Raw genomic sequence first — 25,774 nt, 5'->3', positions numbered from 1 at the left:
ACTAACACCGGTTTTCAGCAGATAGTCCCATCCAAAACTCGTGCCATTGGTTAAACCGTTGTTAATGTGCTTGGGATGCTCATACAAACAGAACAATGTTGGCAAAAGTGTGCGACAATGAGGGAATTTATAACCTATATATTATGTTTAAAAGTATTTTAACATCAAAAATGAAAACATAGCCTTAGAAATCTGGAAAAGTTATGCATGCTGTTTTTTTTAGGTTAGTGATTTTCAGTGAAGGTAATATATTTGACTGCTTTTTTTGCCTGTTGAACTGAAGAGTAAAAATATATGACCCCAAAAAGATTTATTTGCTAAAATCATATCAAAATCTATTTCCGAGAACACTAAATAGAGATAAAACATCAGAAATTGAAATGTCATACTTTTTCCAGCTAATATTATGTGAAATGTCAATTTCTGTCCCCAATTATTTTTATCATCTCTTACTTTTGCTCAGAGATGTCTGGTTTCAAACAGGAGCCCCTATTTCACATATTCCACTGGACCTTGGAGAGCTGTCTCAATAGGCCTCTTTTCATAAATTCTAAATTAAAATTTCAGAACTTCATCAGAGCGCTGCTCACAGAGCTGTAGTATATTGCACTGGCTGCAACAAATCAGTTGAGAAACACTGTACCCTTGTGGCCAAAACAAACCAATGCACTGGACTGGTCATTTCCAACCAGTTCAAAATTCATTAAATTTAGAATTTCACTACATGTACTTGCGCCTGTGCTGTCCAACAGTGTTTGTACGAACAATGAAATATTACTGAAATTTTCTATGTGGGCAACATGAAAATCTAATCATTGAGCAAAGCAATACAAAACAGCAACAATTTAACAACAAATATAAAAATGTTTTAGTCAAACAAATTAGAATTATGTTTAAGTACCAAAGTATCTGTACATTTTTATTATATAATCCTTTTACTCTCATGTCACTTATGCAGAAGTGTCTCAGGTTTGTCATATCCAAATAATCTAAAGTCTGCTTCATAAAGATTGTAAAGTTTTCTCCTGTCAGCTACTGAAATGTTTGCAAACCAGTCTCGCTCCCAGTTTACGGCTGTCCTATTGCGGTACCCTGGGGGAAAGTGAATCTGATTATCCAGACCAAGAATCCTCAACAAATGTTCTGTATCCTCATCAAGAGTTTCCAGCTTCCCAACAAAATCATAGTCAATTTGGCACGGATGGCAGAGTCTGTACATTTGCTGCCAGTGTTCATTGAATGGTTTTACCTTCTCAGTCTGTGGATCTAACAGGTACTGAATAAAGTGAGTAAAGGACAGTCTGATACCTGCGGCGAAGGCCTCTTGAGCAGAGTCAGGGGGGGATGAAATATTAGCATAACGCTGAAGCATTGTGGAGGCATACTGCCTATAGAAATCCTCATTTGGCAAAGCAAATTTGTTCCGGAAAGCAGAAATAAGGCGTACAAAAGGATCCCGTACAAAAAGGAACTTAGTGTAATTCTTTAGTCTGTGATGCATCAATGGACGTGAGAAACGGCCAAAGAGCCTCCAGAACTTGTTAAACGTCAGATGCAGAGTGGCATTGTGGGATAACGCTGATGGTATGTCAAGAGGATCCAGATATGGAGCTCCATTAGGTGCCTTCAGGTTCTGGCTGAGCACAATCATGACTCGTTTCCAGTTGGTACATGCTACCTTCGGTACAAAACAGTAAATAACACCATGATGATCATCCACAATGAGATGGTCCAGGGATTTTCTTGGAATCTGGTCAAATGTCTTAAATTTCCCTGGGAAGTTCAAGCTGCTATTGGCTGAGCAAAGCTCTCTTATAATACGTCTACGACGTGCTTGACGCAGGTTGAGTTGTGTGGGAGAAGTCTGCATAAGTGTGTGCATTAGGTTGTTTGGACCCTGATCATGTTTTAGGTGAGGGGTGATGATCGTCAGGTTTGGTTTGACTGACCTGCTTGACTGTTTCCAGATAAATGAATCTTCACTTGTCCTACGTTCAGAGGATGTCATGCTTGCGGGGACTTCAGGTAATGATGATGCCACGTGCAGATAAAAAGTCCCATCTCTCACGTCATCCCAGTGAACTATTGCGAAGAATATGATGAATACTGTTCCTAGCAGAAGGAAACACTGGAGCTTCCTCAGCATTTTCACTGAAAACAAGTCTGCAAGTCTTCAATGCATATCATTATCATCTCTGGAATGAGTCAAGTTGGGACTTCTGGAGAAAAACATAAACATTTAGGACATTCATGTTGAAGTTTCAATTCAAAATTTCTACCATGAAAAATGATCCATCACTCACCCATATTTTGTCTTTTTGTGCTCTACATTTCAGAATGTTCCACATGAAAACTTTGAAAAGGGCAGGAATGCTTGAAGTTACATATGTAAACTCACACTAGGGTGTGACTGTGAACGCAGGAGAGAAACGCTCCGCCTTTCAGCCAGAGCTAAATCATATGCTGCTGTTTTTCCAGAGGGTTCAGCTAAAACTAACTACCACAACCATTCACAGGAAACCACAGCTGAAAATAAACCAACACGCTTCAGCTTCAACTCCAGACATGACAAAAAATATGACCAAAAACTATATTGTCATAAAATACCTTTTACTAGTTATTTCATTTCAAAATAAATTCAAAGGTTCACTCGTTTACTCGGTTATAAAAATAGCTGAACCCCTGAGATCGAGTGGCCTCTCGTGGGATTTCAGAGGGATTGTTTTATGTGAAGGAGAAGGGACACAGACACAATCTACACACAGAGATTTCTCTTGATTGCAGGGCCGGTGCTAGCCATTTGGGTGCCCTAGGCACAAATGCTTGGTGGTACCCCCCTCCCTCCCCCTCGCGACACGAATGGACCAATTCTACAAATAAATAAATCTCCAGTTAACTGACAGAGCATTCATTTCGTTCGTTTTTTAAATAAGATACTAGCGCTGAAATGTGTTTTTTTAAATCAAGTGCTCGTTGCCGCCGCGATCAGTGGCACTATGGATACAGAGTTTTCTCGCGTGGCTCGCGCACACACCGCACTGTTTTCACTCGACGCGCGCTTCAATCGCAACGCAACGGATTGAAGCGCGCGTCGAGTGAAAACAACTTGCGAATATAGCCTAATCGTTTTGATGAGAGAAAAAAAAACTATACGAGAAAAAAAAAACCTATACAAGAGCGGATTTGAACCCACACCCTCTGACACGGCTGGCGAAAGCTCTACCACTGGACCATTGAGATACACGTTAATGTTGATGGCGGATCTATATATTGTGACTGACAACATGTATTAGGCTACATCTCATTAAACGACAAATTAAACCCCATGTAACCTACTATTTAAATCGATTGCTGGACATCGTAATGTTATTTGCGTCCATCGTCATTGAATTTTGAAATCAGATAGAGCCGGCCAGAGCGCTGCATAATAAGTAGCCACGCCGGCTTATTCAGTGGAAATACACACCGACAATGACACGCCCCTACTGCGTGCTAGAATCTCCGAAAAACAAGCCGATTTCAAAATCAAAATGTACGCTTTTAAATATACCAATACTGCTATCTCAAACATACAGAGGCTTGTAAAACTAACAGATTCTGCAAAAAAACGAAAATCACCACCAAAAAAAAAAAAAAAAACGCTTCTTTTTTTTCACGACCCAGATTTTTTGGTGCCCCCCCAAGCACTTGGTGCCCTACGCGCAGTGCGTGATGTGCGTGTGCGGAGCGCCGGCCCTGCTTGATTGTTACAAATGATTGATTTATTACTTCACATTTTAAAATCTATATTCATTCCCATTTAATTTTCTTTTATTTACACTTTCATTTATTTTCATAATTCATGTTATTTATATTCTGAGTGATTTTTAACCTTTCATTTCTTGATGTCATCTTGATGTTAATGTCATCTTATGTGTTTTAAGTGCTCTTAACAATTTTGAAAATGTTAACATTCAGTTTTTGAATTTTGAACTATAGCATGCTATACGTTCAAGTGACAAGGTAGAACAACACCAACATGTTACCGGTGATGAACATTTATTTACTTTGTGTCTAAATTCATTCCATTTGTATTCTATGTGCATATTGTGCATATTCTATGTGATAATATTCCATGGTTGTGGTAGTTATTACAGGGATAATCCTCACTGGAGAAACAAATATAGGCTTTCACACAAATTTTTATATAATTAAATTTTTATTATAAAACAATCAATCACAATAATTTATTTTGTTTTAGCAGCTTACTCAATACAGAGAAAAAATAAGCCATTCTGAATCATGCTTTATTTACATTTTTTTATTTCTAAGATTTTCTCCAAATAAATTAGCTTTGAATGTGATTGATCAAAAAATTAGTATGTGTTCTGTAAACCGTATATAAAATCTCTATTTAATATCTCAAAAAGTGTTTTTTCGAATTATAAGATTTTCAATACATATCTGAGAAATGCTATAATAAAATGAAAATAACATCAATTCGCAACATAGTCTCAGCTGTACATTTTAGTGCAAAAATAAATAAATAAAACCTTCTCTTGTTTAAGAACCAGAAACTCAAACATATGACCTTTTTACAGTATGTTTGTTTTTTTGCCGTGCTTCATTCATTCTGTTGACATCGGCCATTCCTTTTTGTCTAGGATTTTCATTAGTGGACTTCTTGTAATTGCCTGGTTGCTGTAGGAGATTGCTGGGGTACGAAACATCTCCTGGGCCTAAAACATTTTTATTAACTTAGATTGGACTACAAAACAATCACAGCCTGCCAACTTCATTTCACAATTAAAAACAAAGGAAACATTTTGTTGAGTAGCAAGAAAAAAAATCTCACCTCGCTGTTGTTTGTAGATTGCCTGCCCTCGTTTGACATTGGAGTGTTTTTGATGGATGGTGCTGGGTGGTGTTCCCCTGATCTCTAACTTCTGAAGCTGCACTTCTCCTAAATTCAAATTGACAAAATATCAAAATTTGTTCATTTTTAGGCCTGTTTCACACATCGCACGTCTGCGGCACGAGAGCAACAAGCTGATTTTGGTACCCAAATTAAAAATCCAGAAAAACCTTAATGAAATCACTTTATGGTCTGCATTTTCTAACAGAGATCCAAACGCTAGCCTGAATCTCAATTTTGCTTGAGTTTGAAAAAACAAGTAGCTGTAGTTCTGTACCTGTAAAGTGAGAGACGTTGTTCTTCATTTTAGCTACTGGGGGTGTCGCAGGGTTTCCAGCACCACTGTTGAGTTGCTGGGTCATGTTTAATGCTGGTTGCACAAGGCGGTTGTCGGAGATGCTCTCCAAAGCTGGATATCTGGAAGGGGTTTGTCTTGGTTTTTGTACATGCTGTGATAAAAACAGATCAAATTAAGGCACCTCCTTTCAGAGTGCCCCCTGAAATTGACAGTTTTTGCATCTATTTACATAGAAACCCATTTTTTTAATGTAATTATTAGGTTATCACTTGCTATGCGTACCAATTAAAATAAAAAGCAAAAGCACACTGTAAAAGTACAGTTTGAGATAAGTTAGTTAAAAGATAGTTTGTCTGACATGATGAAAAATGTATGTGATATTTAGACAAAGAACAAGAAAGAAACATGTAATAAATGCAATAATTTACCTCACATCACAATGATGTAAAGACAGCTAATGACTATACAGTGAAGTAATACAAATCATAAAATGCCAAATTTGAAACCTGCACTATTTAAAAATATTTTTTTACATACCCCATATATTACACTACCGTTAAAACGTTTAGGGTCAGTAAGATGTTTTTGAAAGAAGTCTCTTATACTCACAGAGGCTGCACTTATTTGATGTGTAATCATGTGCAAAATGTAATTTATTCCTTTGATGGCAAAGCTGGATTTTCAGCACCATTACTCCAGTCTTCAGTGACACATGATCCTTCATGAATCATTCTAATATGCTGATTTGGTGCTCAAGAAACATTTCTTATTATTATCAATGCTGAAAACAGTTGTGCTGCTCCATATTTTTGTGGAAACCATGATATATTTTTTCCAAAGTCTCTTTGATAAATAGAAAGTTCAAAAGAACAGAAATCTTTAGTAATTATATTATAAAAGTCTTTATTGCCACTTTTGATCAATTTGATGTATCCTTGCTGAATAAAAGTTTAAAAAACAAAAAAACAAACAAAAAAAAACAAACACAATATCTTACTGACCCCAAACCTTTGAACAGTAGTGTACATATTTAGCCTAACCGAAACTCACTGAAACAACAGATGTGCTCATACCCTTTTGCTTGCTTCAAAAGATCTGGACCGCTTCTTGCGCTGTTGTTTCTCAGGCAGCTCCATTCTGCCTTCTGTTCTCTTAGAGTCCTGCTTCGATTGGGAACTGCCTCTATGTCTTGGGGGGTTTCTTTTGACCTCTGCGGACTCATCTGCCAAAGTAGAAACTAAACTGTCCATGCTCACCGAAGACTTGAGTCCTGCGGCCAAATTCACACCAGCCACCCTGGAATTGGACTCCTTTACTCGAAGGTTTGAGCGGCGTTTTGCAGCAATGACTGAGATGCTCTTGGTGTCACTGACAATTTCCCTCAGAGTGTCTGGACTCACAGCTTCAGTAGGACATTCAGGAGTCGAATTCTTAACAGCACAAGCCTGCTCAAAGACATTCAGCCGCATTACAATCTTCACAAAACTGACTTATGACGCACAAATGCAAAACGTGAACACATCACTATCAATCAACATGCTTTGTCAAATCAATTGTAGACTAATTTCAGAGTAAAGTAAGATTTGGGAATAATATAGGTACATCAAGTTGAGTTCATGTTGACCTGTTTGATTTAATTTACTGAATATTCTCATTCTGATAGTTAAAAGTGTTTCTGATGTAAAGTTGTTTATTTACACAAATTAAAGGATGAGCCTGACAGTCAGGATGGTTCAGTGTCTATGAATTTACCTTCATCACAAGAGTTGGGCTTGAAGATAAGTGGAGGGTATAGAGGTAGAGGTAGTGTATATTTAAAAATCAAAAGAGACTGTTGAACTGAATGAAAAGGGACAAGAAAAGGAGAAAGAAAGGAAGAGATCAAACAGAACAAAAATTGAGTGTTGCTTACTGCTCTGGGGTTTGTGACGAAACTGTGAAGGTTGAAAATCTGGTCCACGCTTGCATCACTTAATTCACCAAAGTATAGTGAATAAAGCTCTTGTAACTCTTCAGGGACACAGAGTCCTTGATCTGTGGAGAGGATTAATAAATAAATACATCAGATAATATATATTTATATCTGAAATTTCCTAATGTTTATTTAGCAAATAAAGGTTTAAAATTTTAAATAAAGTTTTACAAATTTAACTTTTTAAAGACATCAATGACCCACACCTTCAATCAGAGCCTTTTGCTGGTGTATGATGTCATCACAGAGTGTCCGCTGCTGCTCGTGCCGCTGAATGATGAAGTCTTTTGTTCGGAGAACGTTTTCTTTACAGAGAACAGCTGACTGGATTTCAGTTTTTTCAAGCTCCAGCTCATGGACTTTACAAAGGAGTGTCAGAATGTCTCTCTGCTCACTGTTACTTATGCGTTTAGGGAGCAACTCCTCAATCTTTGATGACTTCAGTTTCATGTGCAATAATTTTTCCTCCAGTTCACGCTGAAAAACAAGAGTGGAAAGCAATAGGGAAAAAATTTTTGCAAACAAAAATACAAATATTTTAAAATGCCTCCTAATTAAGCTTAGGTCATAAAACAGCATGTATAAACATTAAAAAGGATTACACTGCAGTCACTGCTTTACATGTCAGATGTCCATTTGCTTTTATGGCTCAAAATGAGTCTTAATTAAACTTGCTTACTTTCAGCTCCATTGTTTTTCTCTGTTCAGCCAGTAGGGGGCCGATCTCCTCTCGAGCTGATGTAACATACTGTGGCTCCTCTAGCCCACTCTCTTGCTCTTCCTCATTATCTCTCTCTCTTTTCTCTTCGGTCACCTCGTCTCTCCCTCGCCGGGCACGTGCTCGATCACGCTCCCAACTACCAGATGAAGAAAAGAGAAAGAGGGTGGATGTGAGATGAAAATGATAAGAATAAGATGTAATACTAAATGATGTATTCAGGAATATTTTTTACTACTTAAACTAAAATAAACATTTAACTTTCAAAACATTTATCTTTTGGATTTTGGTATAATATGCGATGGTGTAGATTTTAAACTATGTGTGAGATGGCAATGATGTAAGGTGGTAATGACATATTTGGAGGACAAGCCCAAAATAGACACTGTCAAATTTACCATTGCAACACTCTTAAAAATATGGGGAAGTAATTAAATAGATACAATAATATTTTAAAGTGATTCAACTTTGAATTATTGTTAAACTGTTATTAAACTTTATAATTAAATTCAAATTAATATTAAACCCTAATCATTGTTGTTTTAATATCTTTGAGATACTATTATAGTTTTAATTTATATATTTTTTTTATATTTATCAAAAATATATGTTTTTGTAATTTTGTGTTTGTCATTATTATTATTATTAAAAAAAAATTGTCTGTACGGTTTCTACAAAAATAAGAAATGTTTACGTTTTTTATATTTAAGTTAGCATGAAACGAAAGTTGCAATCATCCTTTTTTTCCTATGGTGACTTATAACTGACTTTTCGATCAAGAAAAAATGTAGGGCGGGACTTGATGTTTTCCATCAGGAATTGATTGGGTTGTAGTGGTTTATTATTGCTGTGATGTCATGTGAGTGACAGGTTGTAAATACGTCATCAGAGAAGAGAAGAGAAGAGATGTTGCTGCAAGAGGGAGGCGAAGCTATTTTGATTAAAGATTATGAAGACACATGAATAATAAAAAAAAAGATGTGCACAGATAATTTATAATAAAAACGGCAATAATCCATAAAAAATAAGTAGTCAATTTTGATTTCAAGTTGACTAACGTTTAATCATTTTTATTGTTTTAGTTTTAGATAACTATAATAACCTTGCCCCTAATTGTAAACTTGCTGATCAGTCTAACTGTTTATGTGTGTAAGTTTGTGTTTACTCTGAGATGGTGAGCAGATGTCTGGATGTGTCTATATGGAGTTCCATAGTGCAGTTCTCCAGCTCCATCAAGCTGCGTCTGATCTCCATCTGCTCCCTGAAGGCAGACAAGAGCTGCTCCTGCAGTAAAGCCATCTCACCATGACTGTACTCTTGCACCTCAGCTAAGAAAAGCCCATTCAGAGAAATCAGTTGGCAATCATAAAAATGACCCTTTTACTGCTATTTCAAGAAAGAATGTCCTCATTGATGTTCTAACATGGCAAGATCTCATAGTATTGCTCACACTTGCATACTTTAGGGATTTGAACAGAAGAATAAGTATTAAACACTGGTCTGTAACTTGTAAAGTGTGTACATTTTTAAGTCTAATATCCCAAAGATACACTATGTAACTTTTGGACCTCTACCGGTTAAAAAACAAAACTGCATGCATTTTGTGGAAGAACATTGTTTTGGTTGTGCTTTGGCTCTGCGTGACTGTGCGGATGAATATGGTTCTTTCTCATAACTAAAAAAAGAGAGAGAGATTATCGTACTGCTCATAAAACATTCTCTACTAGGCTTAAGAGACACAACCAGTTTAGATAGAAAGGATCTCAAACTGACTGACTGAAGATTAACTGTAGCTACCATACCCGTTAATAGACATGGTAGCTACTTCCTTGAAAATAAATTCCAGCACAATGAACAACCCATAATGAAATGACCCTTCACAGTAGATAGTGCTTTGCAATGAACTCTACATGTGGCAATTTAACTGTTTAATAAAACTTTGTACTAACCTGTTGAGTAATAAAAACACCATCTCCACGTCACTTTTACAACATTTCAAATCCCTCAGTTCTCGACATCTCCGACAGCCAAGCAAATGTTGATTCTTGTTTTATTACGAGCTCTGACATGTTCTCGTTTAAATTTTGTTAATTTTGACCAAAAAAAGTTACATAGTGTACCTTTAAAATGTATTATTTCAATATAGTGCTGCACGATTAATCGTATCGCAATCGCGATGTCAAGCCTACGCGATTATATGACGCAAAATGCTGCGATTTTATATTAAATAAACAAATTAGAGCTGTTAACGCACTTATTAATGCAAATGCTTTTAAACCATTCATGCGCGATAAGACATAAAAGAACGAGCCGCCTGTGAATGTCCTCCTGACACACACACACACACACACACACACACACACACACACACACACACACACACACACACACACACACACACACAGATAGACGTGCGCCAGTATCAAGTTCTCTTTAGCGGTAGAACGAACAACACACATGTATGCCAAAATGAACGCGCTGCCTGTGAATGTCCTGACTGTGACAGACAGAAAGACTCGCGCTAATATCGTGCATGCGCACAAAACAGCATAACAGAATACAGTTCTCTTTCGAGCTTGAACGAACAATAACACACACAATTATGCCAAAATGTCTTTTTGTCGAGTGTCTTCATAACATAAGAGTAGTCTTATGATGAACATGAAGAGTTGTGATGACTCGGGAACTTATGACTGGTCTTAAAGGGACAGTACAGTAGCCACTAATTACATCTGTCGCTAAAGTTATTATTTTTTCTTTTTTTTTCAATTTCTTTTTTTATTATTATTATTTTTTCTTTAACCTGACATGTATGGTTATATGTACTCTTGTATGTAAATTATGTTTTGTTCTTGTTAAAATGCAAAAAAATAAAATAAAAATCTGTCGCTAAAGTTAATAAAAGAACAAAGGGAACAGAGAAAAACACTCACTGCTCTTGACTAAAGAACTTTTTTCTTTAGGCTGATTATCACTAATCTGTGTGTGCATTTATTTTCCTTGAGAACCAAGCAAGTTGACTCATGAAACCATTTGTTTATTATATCGCATCTCGCAATCGTAATCGCAATATTGACCCTTAATTATCGCAATATGACATTTTCCCCAAATCGTGCAGCCCTATTTCAATATTAATTGTCAGCTACTGTACCCAAATACAAACACAAAATTGAACACACCTTGAATGTCATAAATGCCTGCTTTCTCTCCTTTTTGTTGCTCTTGACTCTGTTGGTCAATCTTTGCACGAAGTCGGTCAATTTCACTCCGCAGATCAGCAATAATACTGGTGTATTGGGCAAGGTGATATGAAACATTCATCAAATTACGCTTCACCTAGAAGAATTTAAACAATTGGGCAATCAGACACCGAACATTAAGAGAATATATAATTAACATCCATAATATTTATGGAAGTGTAGGTGTTTGTGTGAACTGGCCAATGCTTTTACTAATCCCAACACACTCAAAAGAAAAACGTCAAATCTGTTAAAGGGGAAACACAAACCGCAGGCAACTAACATTCTTAAAGGGGAAACATTCTTAAAGCATAGAGACAGAGCGTAACGCATCATAATCTGAAGACCATGCCCACAGGGGGGGGGGGGGGGGTTGGGGGGGGGGACAATCCGTCTCCGTTGACTTTGCATTGCGAGAGGCTGCCTCCTTATGGTATTTTTTTAAAGAAATGTGTACTTTTATTCAGCAGGGAAGGATTAAATTGTTTAAAAGTGACAGTAAAAGTTTTTACATTTTAAAATGTAATCACAGTTTACACAAAAATATCACATGAATAAATGACATTTTAAAATATATTAAAACATTTTTTTAATTGTAATAATATTTTACAATATATTAAATGCAGACTTGATGAGCAGACTTTATTTAAAAACTTTTAAAAAATCTCTGTGACCCAAAACATTTGAATGGTAGTGTACTGTAAACTTAACTCTTTCCCCGCCATTGACCGAAATTTCCGTCATTTGTGAGACAACGCTTCCCTGTCATTGACGGAAATTTCAGTGTTTCCGTTTTCTCGCAGTTATACAGTAGGGGGGCGCTATTGCACATATTCTGAAAGGGTACTGAATCTCCTGATCAAAACACAGGCGAAGAAGAAACAGAAACAAGCAATATAATATGTAAGCAGATGCATATGTAAAATAACAAATTCATCAACAATAAACTGCATATAAATCAAAACTGCTTAATGTTACTGAATGAAATGTTGACCCCGGGGCGAGGTAGGACTGTGCAAGCTTTGATGGTGTTTATGGACTCGATCTACTCCATGTTCTATGTTTTATGATCTACTCAACATCTATGTTTTGATCATAGTTCTGAATCCGATCCAGACATAGTGTTTGACAAAAACGCGATTTTCTCAGCTTTTTACTTGCTCACATTCAAGTGTTGGGCTAATAAAAAAAGAATGCATGAAGCTAGAATAAAATGGAGCAGAGAGTCTGTTCTTTCTTTTGATATTTTGCATGTTCAGACATTCATACAATAAAATATTCTGGGGGCTATGAAACTTTTGTGAAAATGATAAAAAAAATTGGCGCTGGCTTCCAACTTTTTCTTTTTTTTCCCCGCTGGCGGGGAAAGAGTTAATACAGTTTAATACTTAATTCTGTTTGTGTAATATTTATTCAATGGTTATTTTAAAGGGATAGTTCACTTTGAAATTAATTTTTGATATGTTCTAGCTTACCTCAAGGGCTTTCAAGATGTAGGTGTCTTTGTTTTCGCAGTAGTTTAAATTTTGATATTTTTAGGTCAAACCGTTCTTGTCTGTCAGTCATATAATGCAGGTCGATGGTCACTGTATCAAAACACAAGCACAGAGTCCAAATTAAAACAATTCCCCATCGTCCAAATGAAACAATTCCCCATCATAAGTACACATTGATGGCCTAAGACACGAAACGAGCGGTTTGTGTGAGAAAACGAACAGTATTTATATCGTTGTTATCTCTTGAAAACAGCACACGTCCAAATGATCTGACGGCGCGGGCGGGTATAGATATATACATAGATGTCGCCTTGGCTACGGTTTCGTTCCAATGAACTGCATTAGCCAAGGCGAAATCTATGTATATATCTATACCCGCCCGCGCCGTCAGATCATTTGGACGTGTGCTGTGTTCAAGAGATAACAACGATATAAATACTGTTCGTTTTCTCACACAAACCGCTCGTTTCGTGTCTTAGGCCATCAATGTGTACTTATGATGGGGAATTGTTTCATTTGGACGATGGGGAATTGTTTTAATTTGGACTCTGTGCTTGTGTTTTGAGCCAGTGACCATCGACCTGCATTATATGACTGACAGACAAGAACGGTTTGACCTAAAAATATCAAAATTGAAACTACTGCGGAAACAAAGACACCTACATCTTGGATGCCCTTGAGGTAAGCTAAAACATATAAAAAATTAATTTTAAAGTGAACTATCCCTTTAAAATATTAACATCAACAGTTGTGGTTGATGCAGACTTTCTAAACAAATACAATTAATTGTGTTTACCTTGTTTCGTATATTTTTGGCTTTGTCGGCATAAACCAGTGTGTTTCTTGACTCCTCAAAGTTGGAGCTGGCAGGACTAATATGGGTAATCATGACTGTGCGACTGTTTCCTCCTAAAGCATCCTGAAATCCACATCAAAATTTGCAACTATGTGACAACTGTGCAAACCAAGACTTTCAATGATTAAGGCATTTGTGAACATTGTGGGATACAGTATTCCATGCAGTGTGCTCTGGTTGTACACTTCACATTTTGGTAAATGTAGTAGTTCATCTGGATTTTCAATGCAGAAATACAGAAATCGTATGATATATTATTTATATCTAGTCGTCTTGACAACTCTCTGAGTGTTTGTTGAGTTAGGACATATAAGTCTGCGCCATCTAGAGTTTTATGACAGAACTTTGTGTGTGTATATATATATATATAATGCTATATAAAATATACTATAGCCTGTTTTTTACAGTAGGCTTACAAAGTCTATTTGAATGAGGAGATTAATTAAACTTGTTGTAGCCAGGCTGGTTTTTCTCACCTTAAGAAGTCGAGTGAGTTTGCTGTCTCTGTAGTTGACAAACTGAGCACCTTTCCCACCCTTCTCACTCAAGGCATTGATGCAGTTGGCCAGTGCTAAAAGGGAACGGTTTATATGTGCTCCTTCTTTCATTCTCTTTCCTCTGTTTTGAGTCTGAGAGAAGAGAATATGTGCTTCAGAACAGGACAAATGGCTGTCTGTTGGTGTTCATAGACAAAGAAATTGTCTAAGAATGTTTGAATTTAACGAAGGATGTTTGTGATGTTTTGGCTGCCATATGAAATGTGACATGCTCAAATTCTTTAATCAGTCTCACATTATTTGCATATGAATAATGAAGGATAGAAGAACTTAAATATTTATTTAGATGAAAGATGAGAGAGGGCACTGGACTATAAAATCTGGCATCCATGAGGAATTTAAAAGCTTGCGTTTCCACTTCAACACATCTACACACACAGCATGTACCTGTGATGCTCGCTCAGTTCCTGCCAAGTCTACCATGAATAGCTTTCCCACCCTGACCTCCTCGTTGATATCCTTTACGCGACTCTTTTGCTTGACTGCCACCTGTGGAGTAGACAAAGCAGGAGGCGCACACTCAAACTACAGTGCCAATTTGAGGTCATGCACATGATTATTGTGTGTGTGTGTGTCTCTGTTTTAGGCTTGCCTGAAGTATAGCATGAGAGCGAGATGACGTCTTGTTAGCAGCTGTCGACTCCTGGGTCCTCAGTTTATTCCCTTTGGTCAAAAGAGCCATTATCTAAAATCACAAGCAAACACCAGGTTCAGAAGGACATCATCCTTTACTGGAGACACTATAAGGTGTAGACAGGCCAATCATGGGAAATTAATAATAATAATTAGGGGTGCACCGAAATTTCGGTCGCCGAAATTTTCGGCCGAAAATGCCATTATCGGTTTCGGGCCGAAATAAAAAAAACTGCCGAAAACGTAAACCGAAAGTGAATACCACCCGCCCCTCCCATCCGTGCGCAAGCGCTTAGGTTTCACTCATGGTCGAGCTGTTATCACGCGTCTGCCTATCAAAGATTAAGCATGTCAGAGGGCTGTCACTTATTGCACAAGCGATCGGACCAACCAACACATGTTTCGAAAACGAAAATAGGGAACGGCCTTCTCTCGGAGCGCGTCCAGCTCGTCACGATACGCCCGCAGCGAACGCACGTCACACAGCAACTGCAGGTTCTGACACACACACACACACACACACACACACACACACACACACACACACACACACACACACTCACAAAATAGCCTATTTATGTATTATATAGCGCATAATAAATGTAGCCTTCAGTAATGTTTTTCATTGATGTTATGGCAGTCCACATTGCTGACTTGTGTGCGTCTCAAGCACTGTCTTTACGTTCGTCCTAATGCCTGTTTAGTTGTCCGTGGATTTACCTATGTTGAAAACGCATCAACGCCAAATATAGCCTAGGCAATTTACTAACGATTCAATGAACACTTATGTCTCAAAAATCGAACAGGATTTTTTTCACAAAAGTGACAGCCCTATACGTGAGGACACCAACGTTGCAATATGTAACATTTGTTCTGCAAAAATCTCCAAAATTGTGGATTTTTTTTTTTTGCTCAACTTTTAAAAAACTATTTTATTTAATGGAACATAAAACTTGAAGGATAATATTATTTGGTATTATTATTTATATTTATTGTTAAAATATTGTATGTTTTGTTATGTAACTGTTAATAAAAGTTTGATTATTATATTGTGATTTTTCATTTAAGATCCATTAATTTCAAGCAATTTAAATATATATATATAAAATGTATAAGTTTTTTAAAAGAAGCCATTTTCGGCTTCAGTTTCGGTTTTTCGGCCAAGTGCATCCTAAATTTTCGGTTTCGGCCCAGAATTTTCATTTCGGTGCATCACTAATAATAATAATAATAATATTAATAATTCATTACATTTATATAGCACGTTTCTTGGCACTCAGAGTGCTTTACATGGAAGGGGGGAATCTCCTTAACCACCACCAATGTGCAGCATCCACCTGGATGATGCGACGGCAGCCATAGTGTGCCAGAACACCCACCACACACCAGCTTATTGGTGGAGAGAAGACAGTGATGAAGCCAAAATCAGTATATGGGGATGATTTGGAGGCCATGATGATAGAAAGAAGCCAATGGGCAAATTTGGCCAGGATGCCGGGGTTAAACCCCTACTCTTTTTTTCCAAGGACATCCTGGGATTTTTAATGACCACAGAGAGTCAGGACCTCGGTTTAACATCTCATTGGCAATTAGGACCCACACAGACCACAGGGTGAGTGCCTCACTAACACTTTTTCCATCAACCTAGTTTTCCCAGGAGGTCTCCCATCCAGGTACTGACTAGGCTCAGCCCTGCTTAGCTTCAGTGGGAAACCAGTCTTGGGCTACAGGGTGATATGGCTGCTGGCACTTTCAGGATGTCACTTATATTGACATGCTCACTTTATCTAAACCAACGTAACTTCTAATAACTAGACTTTTCATACACTAATTTTCAGAAGTTTTAGGTTGGTAAGATTTTTTAATGTTTGTGAAAAGTCTCTTATGCTCACCAAAGCTACATTAATTTGATAAAAAATTGTCTTATTGTGAACTATTGTTACAATTTAAAATAAAATCCTGTGATTGTAAAGCTGAATTTTCAGCATCATTACTTCTTCAGTGTCACATGATCCTTCAGAAATCATTCTAATAGGCTGATTTGGTTCTCAGGAAACATTTCTTCTTCTTCTTATTATTATTATTATTATTATTATTATCATGCTTAATACTTTTTGTGTGGAAACTTTTCCCCCAGAATTCTGTCATGAATAAAAGATTAAAAGAATAGCATTTATTTGAAATAGAAATCTTTTTTCATAACATTATAAATGCCTCTACTGTCACTTTGGAACAATTTAATGCAGACTTGCTGAATAAAAGTATTCATTTATTAAAGAAAATTATAATAAAATCTTACAGACTTCAGACTTTCGAATGGTAGTGTATTTTAAGCTATTAAAAAGTACCTCTTTAGCATTACATGTAGAGAATTCAGTGATGCCTGCAATTTTTATTTTCCCTTTAGCGTCCTCACGCAGCTCAAGGTATCCAGAAGATGGATTCAACAGATCTCTGATCATCTCATTATAAATCTGCAAAGAAGTTCATTAATGTTTAGTGCATTCAGGACACACTGCATTTGTATAAAGTCCTAAAGGGACAGTACCAAAATTGATATAATATCATCAAATCAATAAGACTGACCTCTATATATGACATATAAACACAGCAATTCAAGTCTTCTGTGCTGTCTTCAATGGCCGTAAAGAGATCATTGAGTGTTCGGATGTAAATGCCAGGCTCAGAATCTATGCCTAACATAGTGTATGTCTTTCCAGCTCCTAAAAAATCAATAGATTGTTACAAGAAGTTTGCAGGAAACGTGAATGGAGTTTTGTAGGGTATTAGAATATAAAGTATGTGCTTTTTAAAAATCCAAACACTAAAAAGAAAATCTAGATTCTAGATTACCTGTGGGTCCATATGCAAAGACGGTGGCATTATAACCAGCAATCACACCATCAATAAGATTTTTTGTTGTTGCCACATAAACATCCTCCTGAAGTAAAGAAAAAAGTAAGTAACATTGAGGTCTGGAACTGTGATCATGCTGTATCTTTCAAAAACGTCTCGGTTACGTATGGTAACCCTCGTTCCCTGAGTCCAGGGAACGGAGACGCCTCGTCGGGGGAGTTCCCCTGACGAATTGGGATCACGCCAGGGATCCAACCACCTTCGAGAGAGTTAACAACGAGCCAATGAAAGAGAAACTGAATTGGCATGCAATATTTGCATTCCGCGGCCCGCCTACCAGCGCGGGTATAAAAGGCGGAAGTAAACATTGCGCAATGCTTTTCGCTGAGGAGCCGAACAGTGTCCAGTCCTCCGCGAAGGTACAGCAACATGGCGACGGGACGAGGCGTCTCCGTTCCCTGGACTCAGGGAACGAGGGTTACCATACGTAACCGAGACGTTCCCTTTCGTCAGCAGGGAACTCCGACGCCTCGTCGGGGGAGTTCCCCTGACGAATTGGGATCCCTACCAAAAGGCCATAGTGCTGGCCCCTTCCAGCGCCCAGCTAAGCTACCCTGCAGCAGTTTCCAGAAAATTTTGCGGGAGCTAGCTAGGGAATCACACTGCTGTTCCGCAAGACCCAATCAGTGGATATTGGATAACACTGGGAAAGCGCGCCCGACCCCAAGGATATAATGGGGGGGGAACGCTGCGGAAGCTGAGGCAGCCTAGAGGAAGGCCCTCAAATACACACATGTACTAACCACGTAGGGTATTGAAACATATGGAAACCCTTGAAGGTAGTCCCAGTCCAGAGGAGTGAGGAGCGTACTCAACAGGGATGACAGAATGTGTCTGTCAAGGGGAAGACACGGCTGCAATGCACGTGGCAATAATGGGTCGCCGCAGGGACCACTGGAAAGAACACCCAGTCTACTAGCAACTCCTTACTGAAGGTAGCAGACCTGGTGCCGGGCGGTCCGCAACGCCTGGCACCGGAGGGGTGATGGAGGAACTCACGAGGTTAGCCGTTTGTTGGGTAACCAACGGAGCACAAAGACGCACGTATCCGCTCACGGAATGGCGTCGCAAGCCGACACACCTATTCCCTCTAATTACTGGCCGTAGCGAGTACTCGGGAGGAAACCGGTTCCACACGTAGGCTGTAAAACCTAGCGAACGTGTTCGGTGTCGCCCAGCCCGCAGCTCTACAAATGTCTGTTAGCGAGGCGCCTTGTGCCAGAGCCCAGGAAGCGGCAACACTCCTAGTGGAGTGAGCCCGCAACCTAGATGGGCAGGGCTCACCCTGGGACTCATAAGCCCTGGTGATAGCATCCACTAGCCAGTGGGCTAACCTCTGCTTGGAGACAGCCTTCCCCTTCCGCTGGCCTCCGTAACAAACAAAGAGCTGATCTGAGGTCCTAAAGCTTTGTGTTCTGTCTATATAAGCCCGGAGGGCCCGGACGGGACAGAGAAAAGCTAGGGCTGGGTCTGCCTCCTCCTGGGGCAGCGCTTGCAGGTTCACTACCTGGTCCGCGAAGGGAGTGGTAGGAACCTTGGGCACATATCCGAGCCTGGGTCTCAATATGACCTGAGAAAGGCCAGGCCCGAACTCTAGGCACGATTCGTCGACCGAAAATGCCAGTCGAGCCGAGTCGTCACCTGAGGATGACCGCTCTCCCTCCGATGCAGCGATAGACATCGCATCTTCAGGTGGCGCCCCGAAGGAAACAACCGGCACCGCACGGGGCGGCACCAGCGGCTCCAACGGGGGCACCGATGGCAACGGCGCTACAGAGGAGTGGGAGCCTCGTGAGGATCTTTCACCTGGCGAGGTAGTCCGCACTGAAACCCTCATACGCTCACCAACAGCCACAGCCGAAGTAGTCGCCTGCTGAACTGAACCAGCCGACGAACTAGATCGGGTGTAGACTGAAGGGACACCCTCAGCAACTTTCTGCTGAAGGATTCGAAGTCTCGAGCGGAGCGTCGCCAGAGTCATGTTCCCACAATGAGAACATGACTCGTTCACAAACGCTGCCTCTGCGTGCGCTAAGCCCAAGCACGAGACGCAGTGTCTGTGACCATCACCCTGAGACAGAAGTCTACCGCATCCAGAAACACACGGGCGAGATGACATCTTTGTCACGTAGACAAAGAAGCAGGTCGCCCAAAGCTCTTTTAGGAAAGAGAGAGAACCTCTCTTTCAGTGCCGAAGCACTCAGGGACCCACCGCGGCCACACACGGGGAAACTGCAAGCCCGTGTGGGCACTCAAATACCAGCCGTGAAAACGGCTTTTTTTTTTTTTTTTTTCACAGCTGGCAGAAGCGGCGGTCACTGACGAGGCTGTCACACCGGCACCAGAGAGGACTCTTCCCGAAGAGACTCGTTGAAAAAGCTTCACTTCTCAGGCGGAAAACAGCAGCACAAAGCAATCTGTTCGGCTCCGAGGCGATAAGCATTGCGCAATGTTTACTTCCGCCTTTTATACCCGCGCTGGTAGGCGGGCCGCGGAATGCAAATATTGCATGCCAATTCAGTTTCTCTTTCATTGGCTCGTTGTTAACTCTCTCGAAGGTGGTTGGATCCCTGGCGTGATCCCAATTCGTCAGGGGAACTCCCCCGACGAGGCGTCGGAGTTCCCTGCTGACGAAAGGGAACTTAAATTACCTAAACACAAAACTATTTTGAAAACCAATTACTTTTTTCAAGAATGGCACCTTAAAATCTTAATGAACATGAAGGATGAGGATCAAGTATCCCATGACCAACAAAAAGAGTAAATATTTTGTGTGGAAGAGCATCACTACTATACACCTGGGTTGCAGTATGATCAAATGCCACATCAAACATGTATGTTTTTTCACGTGAGCGGTTGGCCCTCAGGACATTGTCAGCATCCTCACAGGGGTCCATCAACACCACCATCTGAAGAAAGTAATTAGACATGAGAATGAACTCTTAGATCAATTCGGCAATGTTTAAACATTTACTCACTGCAAAATAAATGACCTGAAATATGTTGAGACTGATGTCCATGCTCTCTGTGACATACTGTACACTACCGTTCAAAAGTTTGGGCTCAGTAAGATTATTTTTTTAATTTTTTGAAAGAAGACTCTTATGCTCACCGATTCTGCATAAAGTAATATTGTGAAATTGTATTACAAATTAAAATAACTGTTTTGCAACAATTTTTCATGGAAAAGCTGAATCTTCAGCTGTAACATTTATTTACAATGCTAAAAACAGTTGTGCTACTTAATTGTTTTGTGGATAGAGGATGCTTTGATTAATAGAAAGAACTGGGTTCTAATTAAATGGATGCTGTGTTTCAGTCTTCCTTCCCTTAAAGTTGCTCTAAGCGATGCCACGTGTTTTTTAGGCCGAAACATTTTTTGTCACATACAGCCATCATCTCCTCAATATCCGCTAGCTGCCTGTCCCCTGAACACACTGTAAAAAACACGGTGTCTGTAGACAGCCCAGGCTCCACAAACAGCAACGAAAACAAACTGGCCCAGCCTGGACCACGAAACATAACAAACAGTGTTCCAGCCAATAACCGACAAGAATGATTTGGGGGTGGGGGTTGGGGGGTTAGTGCACGTGTACATGAAGGGGGGGGGGGGGGAGTGGAGGAGAGAGAAGCATGAAGAGGGAAGTTAGCTAAAGGAGAGATGTCCTAGACAACGACAAACGTTGGAATTATATTCTCTAGAATTTTGATATGGCCGACACACGGCCAAAGAGACGACGTTCCAATGAACAAATAGCAAAGAGGGAAAAGGAGAAGGAACGCGCAAAGACCCGAATTTACATTGGAAAAGCCTGTTTCAGGAAGCACGGAAGGGAGGTGGAGGGGACGGGATGAGGAGGAGGGAGGGTCGAGCTAGCCTCCGTTTGTTTGACAATACTTCAAACGTCAACAAGAAGTGACGTCACCCACTATCGCTTAGAGCACCTTTAACAAAGCCTATTTTCCACCGTCAGGCAAACCGTTCTCATTGCTTAACCGTTCCAGTCCATGCAAATCCAGCCCAGCTGGTATGGATATGGTTTCAATTTCCACTTCGGGGCTGATAACAGAGCTCTTTGGAATGTAATACAAATGCGTCAGTTGTTGCCAACCGTGTGGAGAATTCCAAGCCGAGAGCGGTTTGTGATCGCGCCTTGCCAAACCAATCTCAAGTGGAAATATAACTGGAACCATTCCATGCCATTCTTAAAACCGTTCTTCCTAATGGTGGAAAAGCGACTGAAGTCTCTGAGAACCTGACACCTACTTGAGGTAGACATTTCTGGAAAACGGTGGCATGCATTGATTGCATTCTAAAAAGTTCCTGGTGCCTTCAAGCTCACTGTAATTCTTTGCAAGTCTTTTGCACTTAATTTGCAGCTTTGCTTCTCAGCATGTTTTTTCGCAAACTTCTAGAATGTTGCATTCTTTCATAACCTGTAGTAAAAAATAACTAATAATTAAATACATCTAAACATAAGGTGCACTGCTAATATAATATAATAAATAATTATTAAGATTGAAGTGGTCTGAAATTGGAAAAATGTGCTTGAAAAATTATATAAAATGAGATTAAGAATATTGACTTGCCTAATAATCATGCATACAAAGACATGTCTGCTGCATGTTTCTTTGCCTTTAAGAATCCTAAAACATTAAGCATAAGCAAAGTAGACAGTAAACCTTATTTATTGACTGTAAACAGGATTTACTGCAGACGAAAGGGAGGATTAGGTCTTTAGACCATCATTCATCATGAAAGATTCAGCAACAGACTCCTAATCAAGAGTTGTGAATATTATGCATATGTTTTCAAAATGTATACAAAACATATAGGGGATACAGTGGCTAATTGTAACAAGGCTATGTATTAGGTTTAAAGTCAAAAGTCACTTGATTAAACAATTTCAGACAGGAATTATAAGTAATGCTGGACATGTGTCTCAGGTGGTCCTTCGTGTTGTTTTTTGCCTACCTGGTTGTCAATCTTGTGCGCCACTGTGGTTGCACCCTCCTCAATCTCTGCATCGTTCAGAGGCCGGATGCGCAGAGCAACCTTGAATAAGTACACATCACTTATTTAAAAACTTATCTTTAAATAAATCTGCCTTCATCCTATTAGCTGCAAAAGACGTTAACAATGTATGTTCATATCATTAAAACAACTTGAATTAATTTAATATTCATATTTGAATCTACATGAACTGTTCTGATCTGTTAAGAACTATTGGAGGATGGGGCTAGTTGTCACACGGGGAAGTGTTCATAGTGTTATATCTAGTGTTGAAGGGTTTTGACACACTACACTATAAATTGTGACGAGGGTCAACTGTAGGCTATAATAAACATTTTTTTAATAAAAGGTCGAAATTTGTTCTCAGGGTATGTCAGGTCAGTGCAAGTTGTCACATGTGGTTTATATATTCTTAAATATTATAATTCATTACAACCTCTGATAGCAAAAAAAAAAGTCTCTAATGCTCATCAAGGCTGCCTTTATTTGATAAAAAGGTAAAATCAGTAATATTGTGAAAATATTATTACAATTTAAAAATGTATTAAAATATTAATTTAAAATGTAATTTATTCCTGTGATGGCCAAGCTGCATTTTTAGCATCATTACTCCAGTCTTCAATATCATATGATCCTTCAGAAATTAATCTAATATGCTGATTTGCAGCTCAAGAAACATTTCTTTTTATTATCAATGTTGAAAACAGTTGCGCAGCATAATCTTTCTGTAGAAACCGTGATACATTTTTTTTTAAGGATTGTCTGAATGGAAAGTTCAAAAGAACATTTATCTGAAACAGAAATCTTTTGTAACATTATAAATGTATTTACTGTCACATCTGATCAATTGAATGTGTCATTGTTGAACAAAAGTATTAATTTCTTTCAAAAAAAATAAAACAAAAATCTTACTGACCACACTTTGAATAGTAGGCTGCATAATGCATGTTGCATCTTACTTGTGGTTTTCATTAATTATTTTGCATTTCATAATTGTTTATTACCAAATATAATACATTTTAAACACTGTTATGTTGAGAAAGATGGCCATTTCTGTTTTCCTAAATCTGCCAATAATAACTAGCCTCGCTTTGACAACTCTACTCTGACCTTTTTGTATCATCTTTTTATAACATTACTTTTTTTGTAGCGACTTTAATGTGCATGTCTATACAAAGACTGACTATCAAAACATTCTACTACACTGATAATATTCACTAAAAACGTGATAACTGCTGCATAGTCTCACATGTAGTGACATACTAACGAATGTTATTATAAGTGTTATCATTTGTTATCACAACAAGAGACACGTTCTGCTCACTAGATGATTCTCTCCTGTCCCGCAGGAGACACACATTATCATGCAGCATCTCTATTAGTAGCCTGTAACGTTACATTTTCCTGCGGGACATTCGTGACAGGTGCAAGTGACAGGCGTTCAACCTTACTGTTGAATGAACTGTGGTGCTTTAATAAAAGATCGACAGCCTACCGTGAGCTGATGGTCCTTCCACTCTCCTGGCAAATCCTTCATCTTTTTATTCCCAACTTAACGTTACTCCAGTCTTGTGCTGTATCAAAGCCTGTTTTGTTTTTTACAGACAATATCAAAATACGCCTCAGCTAGTGCTACGCTAGAATATACTGGTGATTTACTGCGGGTTAGCCTAGTTAATCTTCTAATCTCATTCTGAGACCGGACTTGTGCTGCTGGCTGGCCCCTGCGGAGGTCCTGGATTCACCAGCGGACGGTTGTTAACGGTGATGAAACCCCTAGAGGTGTGAAACAACCCAACTCGCTGCTACCATGCTGGGACTATGTCAACCCATGCTCTCAAGTGCAGCTAAAAGTACATTTTCATCAGTCCAAACCACAGTTATCCTCATATTTACGCTGATATTTAAGAGAAAACGTGTGTGAAGGATTTAACAAGAGGGATAAAGGTGTTTGCGCGCCTCTTTAAACCAGTCAAGACGCTCGCAGCGCGTGCTGGCGCAAGAAACGGTTACTGTTGCTATGGAGACTAGTACACACTAGTTTGGTTACTTTGGCAAGTTTTTGTGCCTAAAATAAATGAGTCAGACCAAATAATATATTTATCATATTTTGTAGTTTTATCATGCTACTTTTCTCGCATTTGCAAATGACACTTGCAACAAAACAATTTAATGTGCAAAAATTGGTATGGGGGTATGGGCATAGCGCTGAGCCTGACATGAATGAATGTCAATGCAATAAATTATAAAAAATAGATTTAAAAAGTTAAAAATATTAAACCACAGAAGAAACATTAAGTTGTTCACATTTACTATAGAGGAGTAGTAGGCTAAACATACACAATCTTGTATGTTTGTATAGAGGCTTTAAAACTAATTCAGTTTATGGGAAATTCAAATAAAATACAACAAGTAAATTAAATAAAATACAAAGAAAATTCTCATGTCAAAAATGTATGATGCTTGTGAAAAACTCATGGCTCATGTCATAAATAACACTTGCCTAACAATTTTTCCAATGCTTTTGTGTTAAAATTCCCTAATCATTTTACAATAGATTTTTTTTAAGTGCAGCTTGGATTTGACATTATGCCTGATACTGCAGCACATTGGCATCACGAGTGAAGATGTCTAGAAGTCATTCTCTTGAATGGCCCAAAATTAACACTCGCCAATCGTCAAATGCGAGTACAAATCGGAGTAGGCTAGGCCTATATGTCAATACTGTTTTTACAGTATTTTTGATAAAATAAATGCAGCCTTGTTAAGCACAAGAGACTTCTCACAAAAACATAAAAATAATAATAATAATGTTTCCAAACTTTTGACAGGTACTGTATAAATTAATAAATGTTTAATCCAATTCAAATATAGGCTAATATTTCTTTTGATGAAAATGTTAATTAATTTGCAGTTCTAATGAGTGACAATGACTGTATCCCCAGGGTATTCTGGCGGAAAAAATATTTGCAAGGTCCAAAAGTAGCCAAGACTAAACTGAATGAATAAAATATGATCTCATAATAAATAATTTTCTAGAATTCTAGCAGACAGAATGTCCTTTTTTTCTATGCACATAGAGAAAAACTGTAATGAAAAAATCTCAATATTATTGCAGGAAATATATTTAAAATCCCAATTTCAATTTAGTTTAAGCAGTTTTAGTTAATCTGATGTGCAT

General features: G+C 38.7%; 2 protein-coding genes across 2 annotated transcripts; both read right to left on the bottom strand.

The window, feature by feature from the left end:
* Positions 1–946: 946 nt before the first annotated feature.
* LOC308688925 (carbohydrate sulfotransferase 12) lies at positions 947–2,008 on the bottom strand (the record flags this gene model as incomplete). Its single annotated transcript, XM_081362361.1, has 1 exon — positions 947–2,008. The coding sequence occupies one exon, from the start codon at positions 2,006–2,008 to the stop codon at positions 947–949; it is 1,062 nt and encodes a 353-aa protein (XP_081218487.1).
* A 2,549-nt stretch (positions 2,009–4,557) lies between these two features.
* LOC308688924 (kinesin-like protein KIF19) lies at positions 4,558–24,130 on the bottom strand (the record flags this gene model as incomplete). Its single annotated transcript, XM_081362360.1, has 19 exons — positions 4,558–4,718; positions 4,835–4,942; positions 5,172–5,343; positions 6,266–6,637; positions 7,105–7,226; positions 7,371–7,641; positions 7,844–8,021; positions 9,048–9,210; positions 11,062–11,218; positions 13,414–13,536; positions 13,950–14,102; positions 14,418–14,519; positions 14,623–14,715; positions 17,012–17,137; positions 17,250–17,386; positions 17,517–17,604; positions 20,378–20,488; positions 22,555–22,635; positions 24,089–24,130. The coding sequence occupies 19 exons, from the start codon at positions 24,128–24,130 to the stop codon at positions 4,558–4,560; spliced, it is 2,760 nt and encodes a 919-aa protein (XP_081218486.1).
* Between the last annotated feature and the right edge of the window lie 1,644 nt (positions 24,131–25,774).

Source organism: Scardinius erythrophthalmus, assembly GCF_964197995.2.
Source record: "Scardinius erythrophthalmus genome assembly, chromosome: 3".
Lineage (NCBI taxonomy): Eukaryota > Metazoa > Chordata > Actinopteri > Cypriniformes > Leuciscidae > Scardinius > Scardinius erythrophthalmus.
This window is presented reverse-complemented; position numbering and strand designations above follow the sequence as displayed.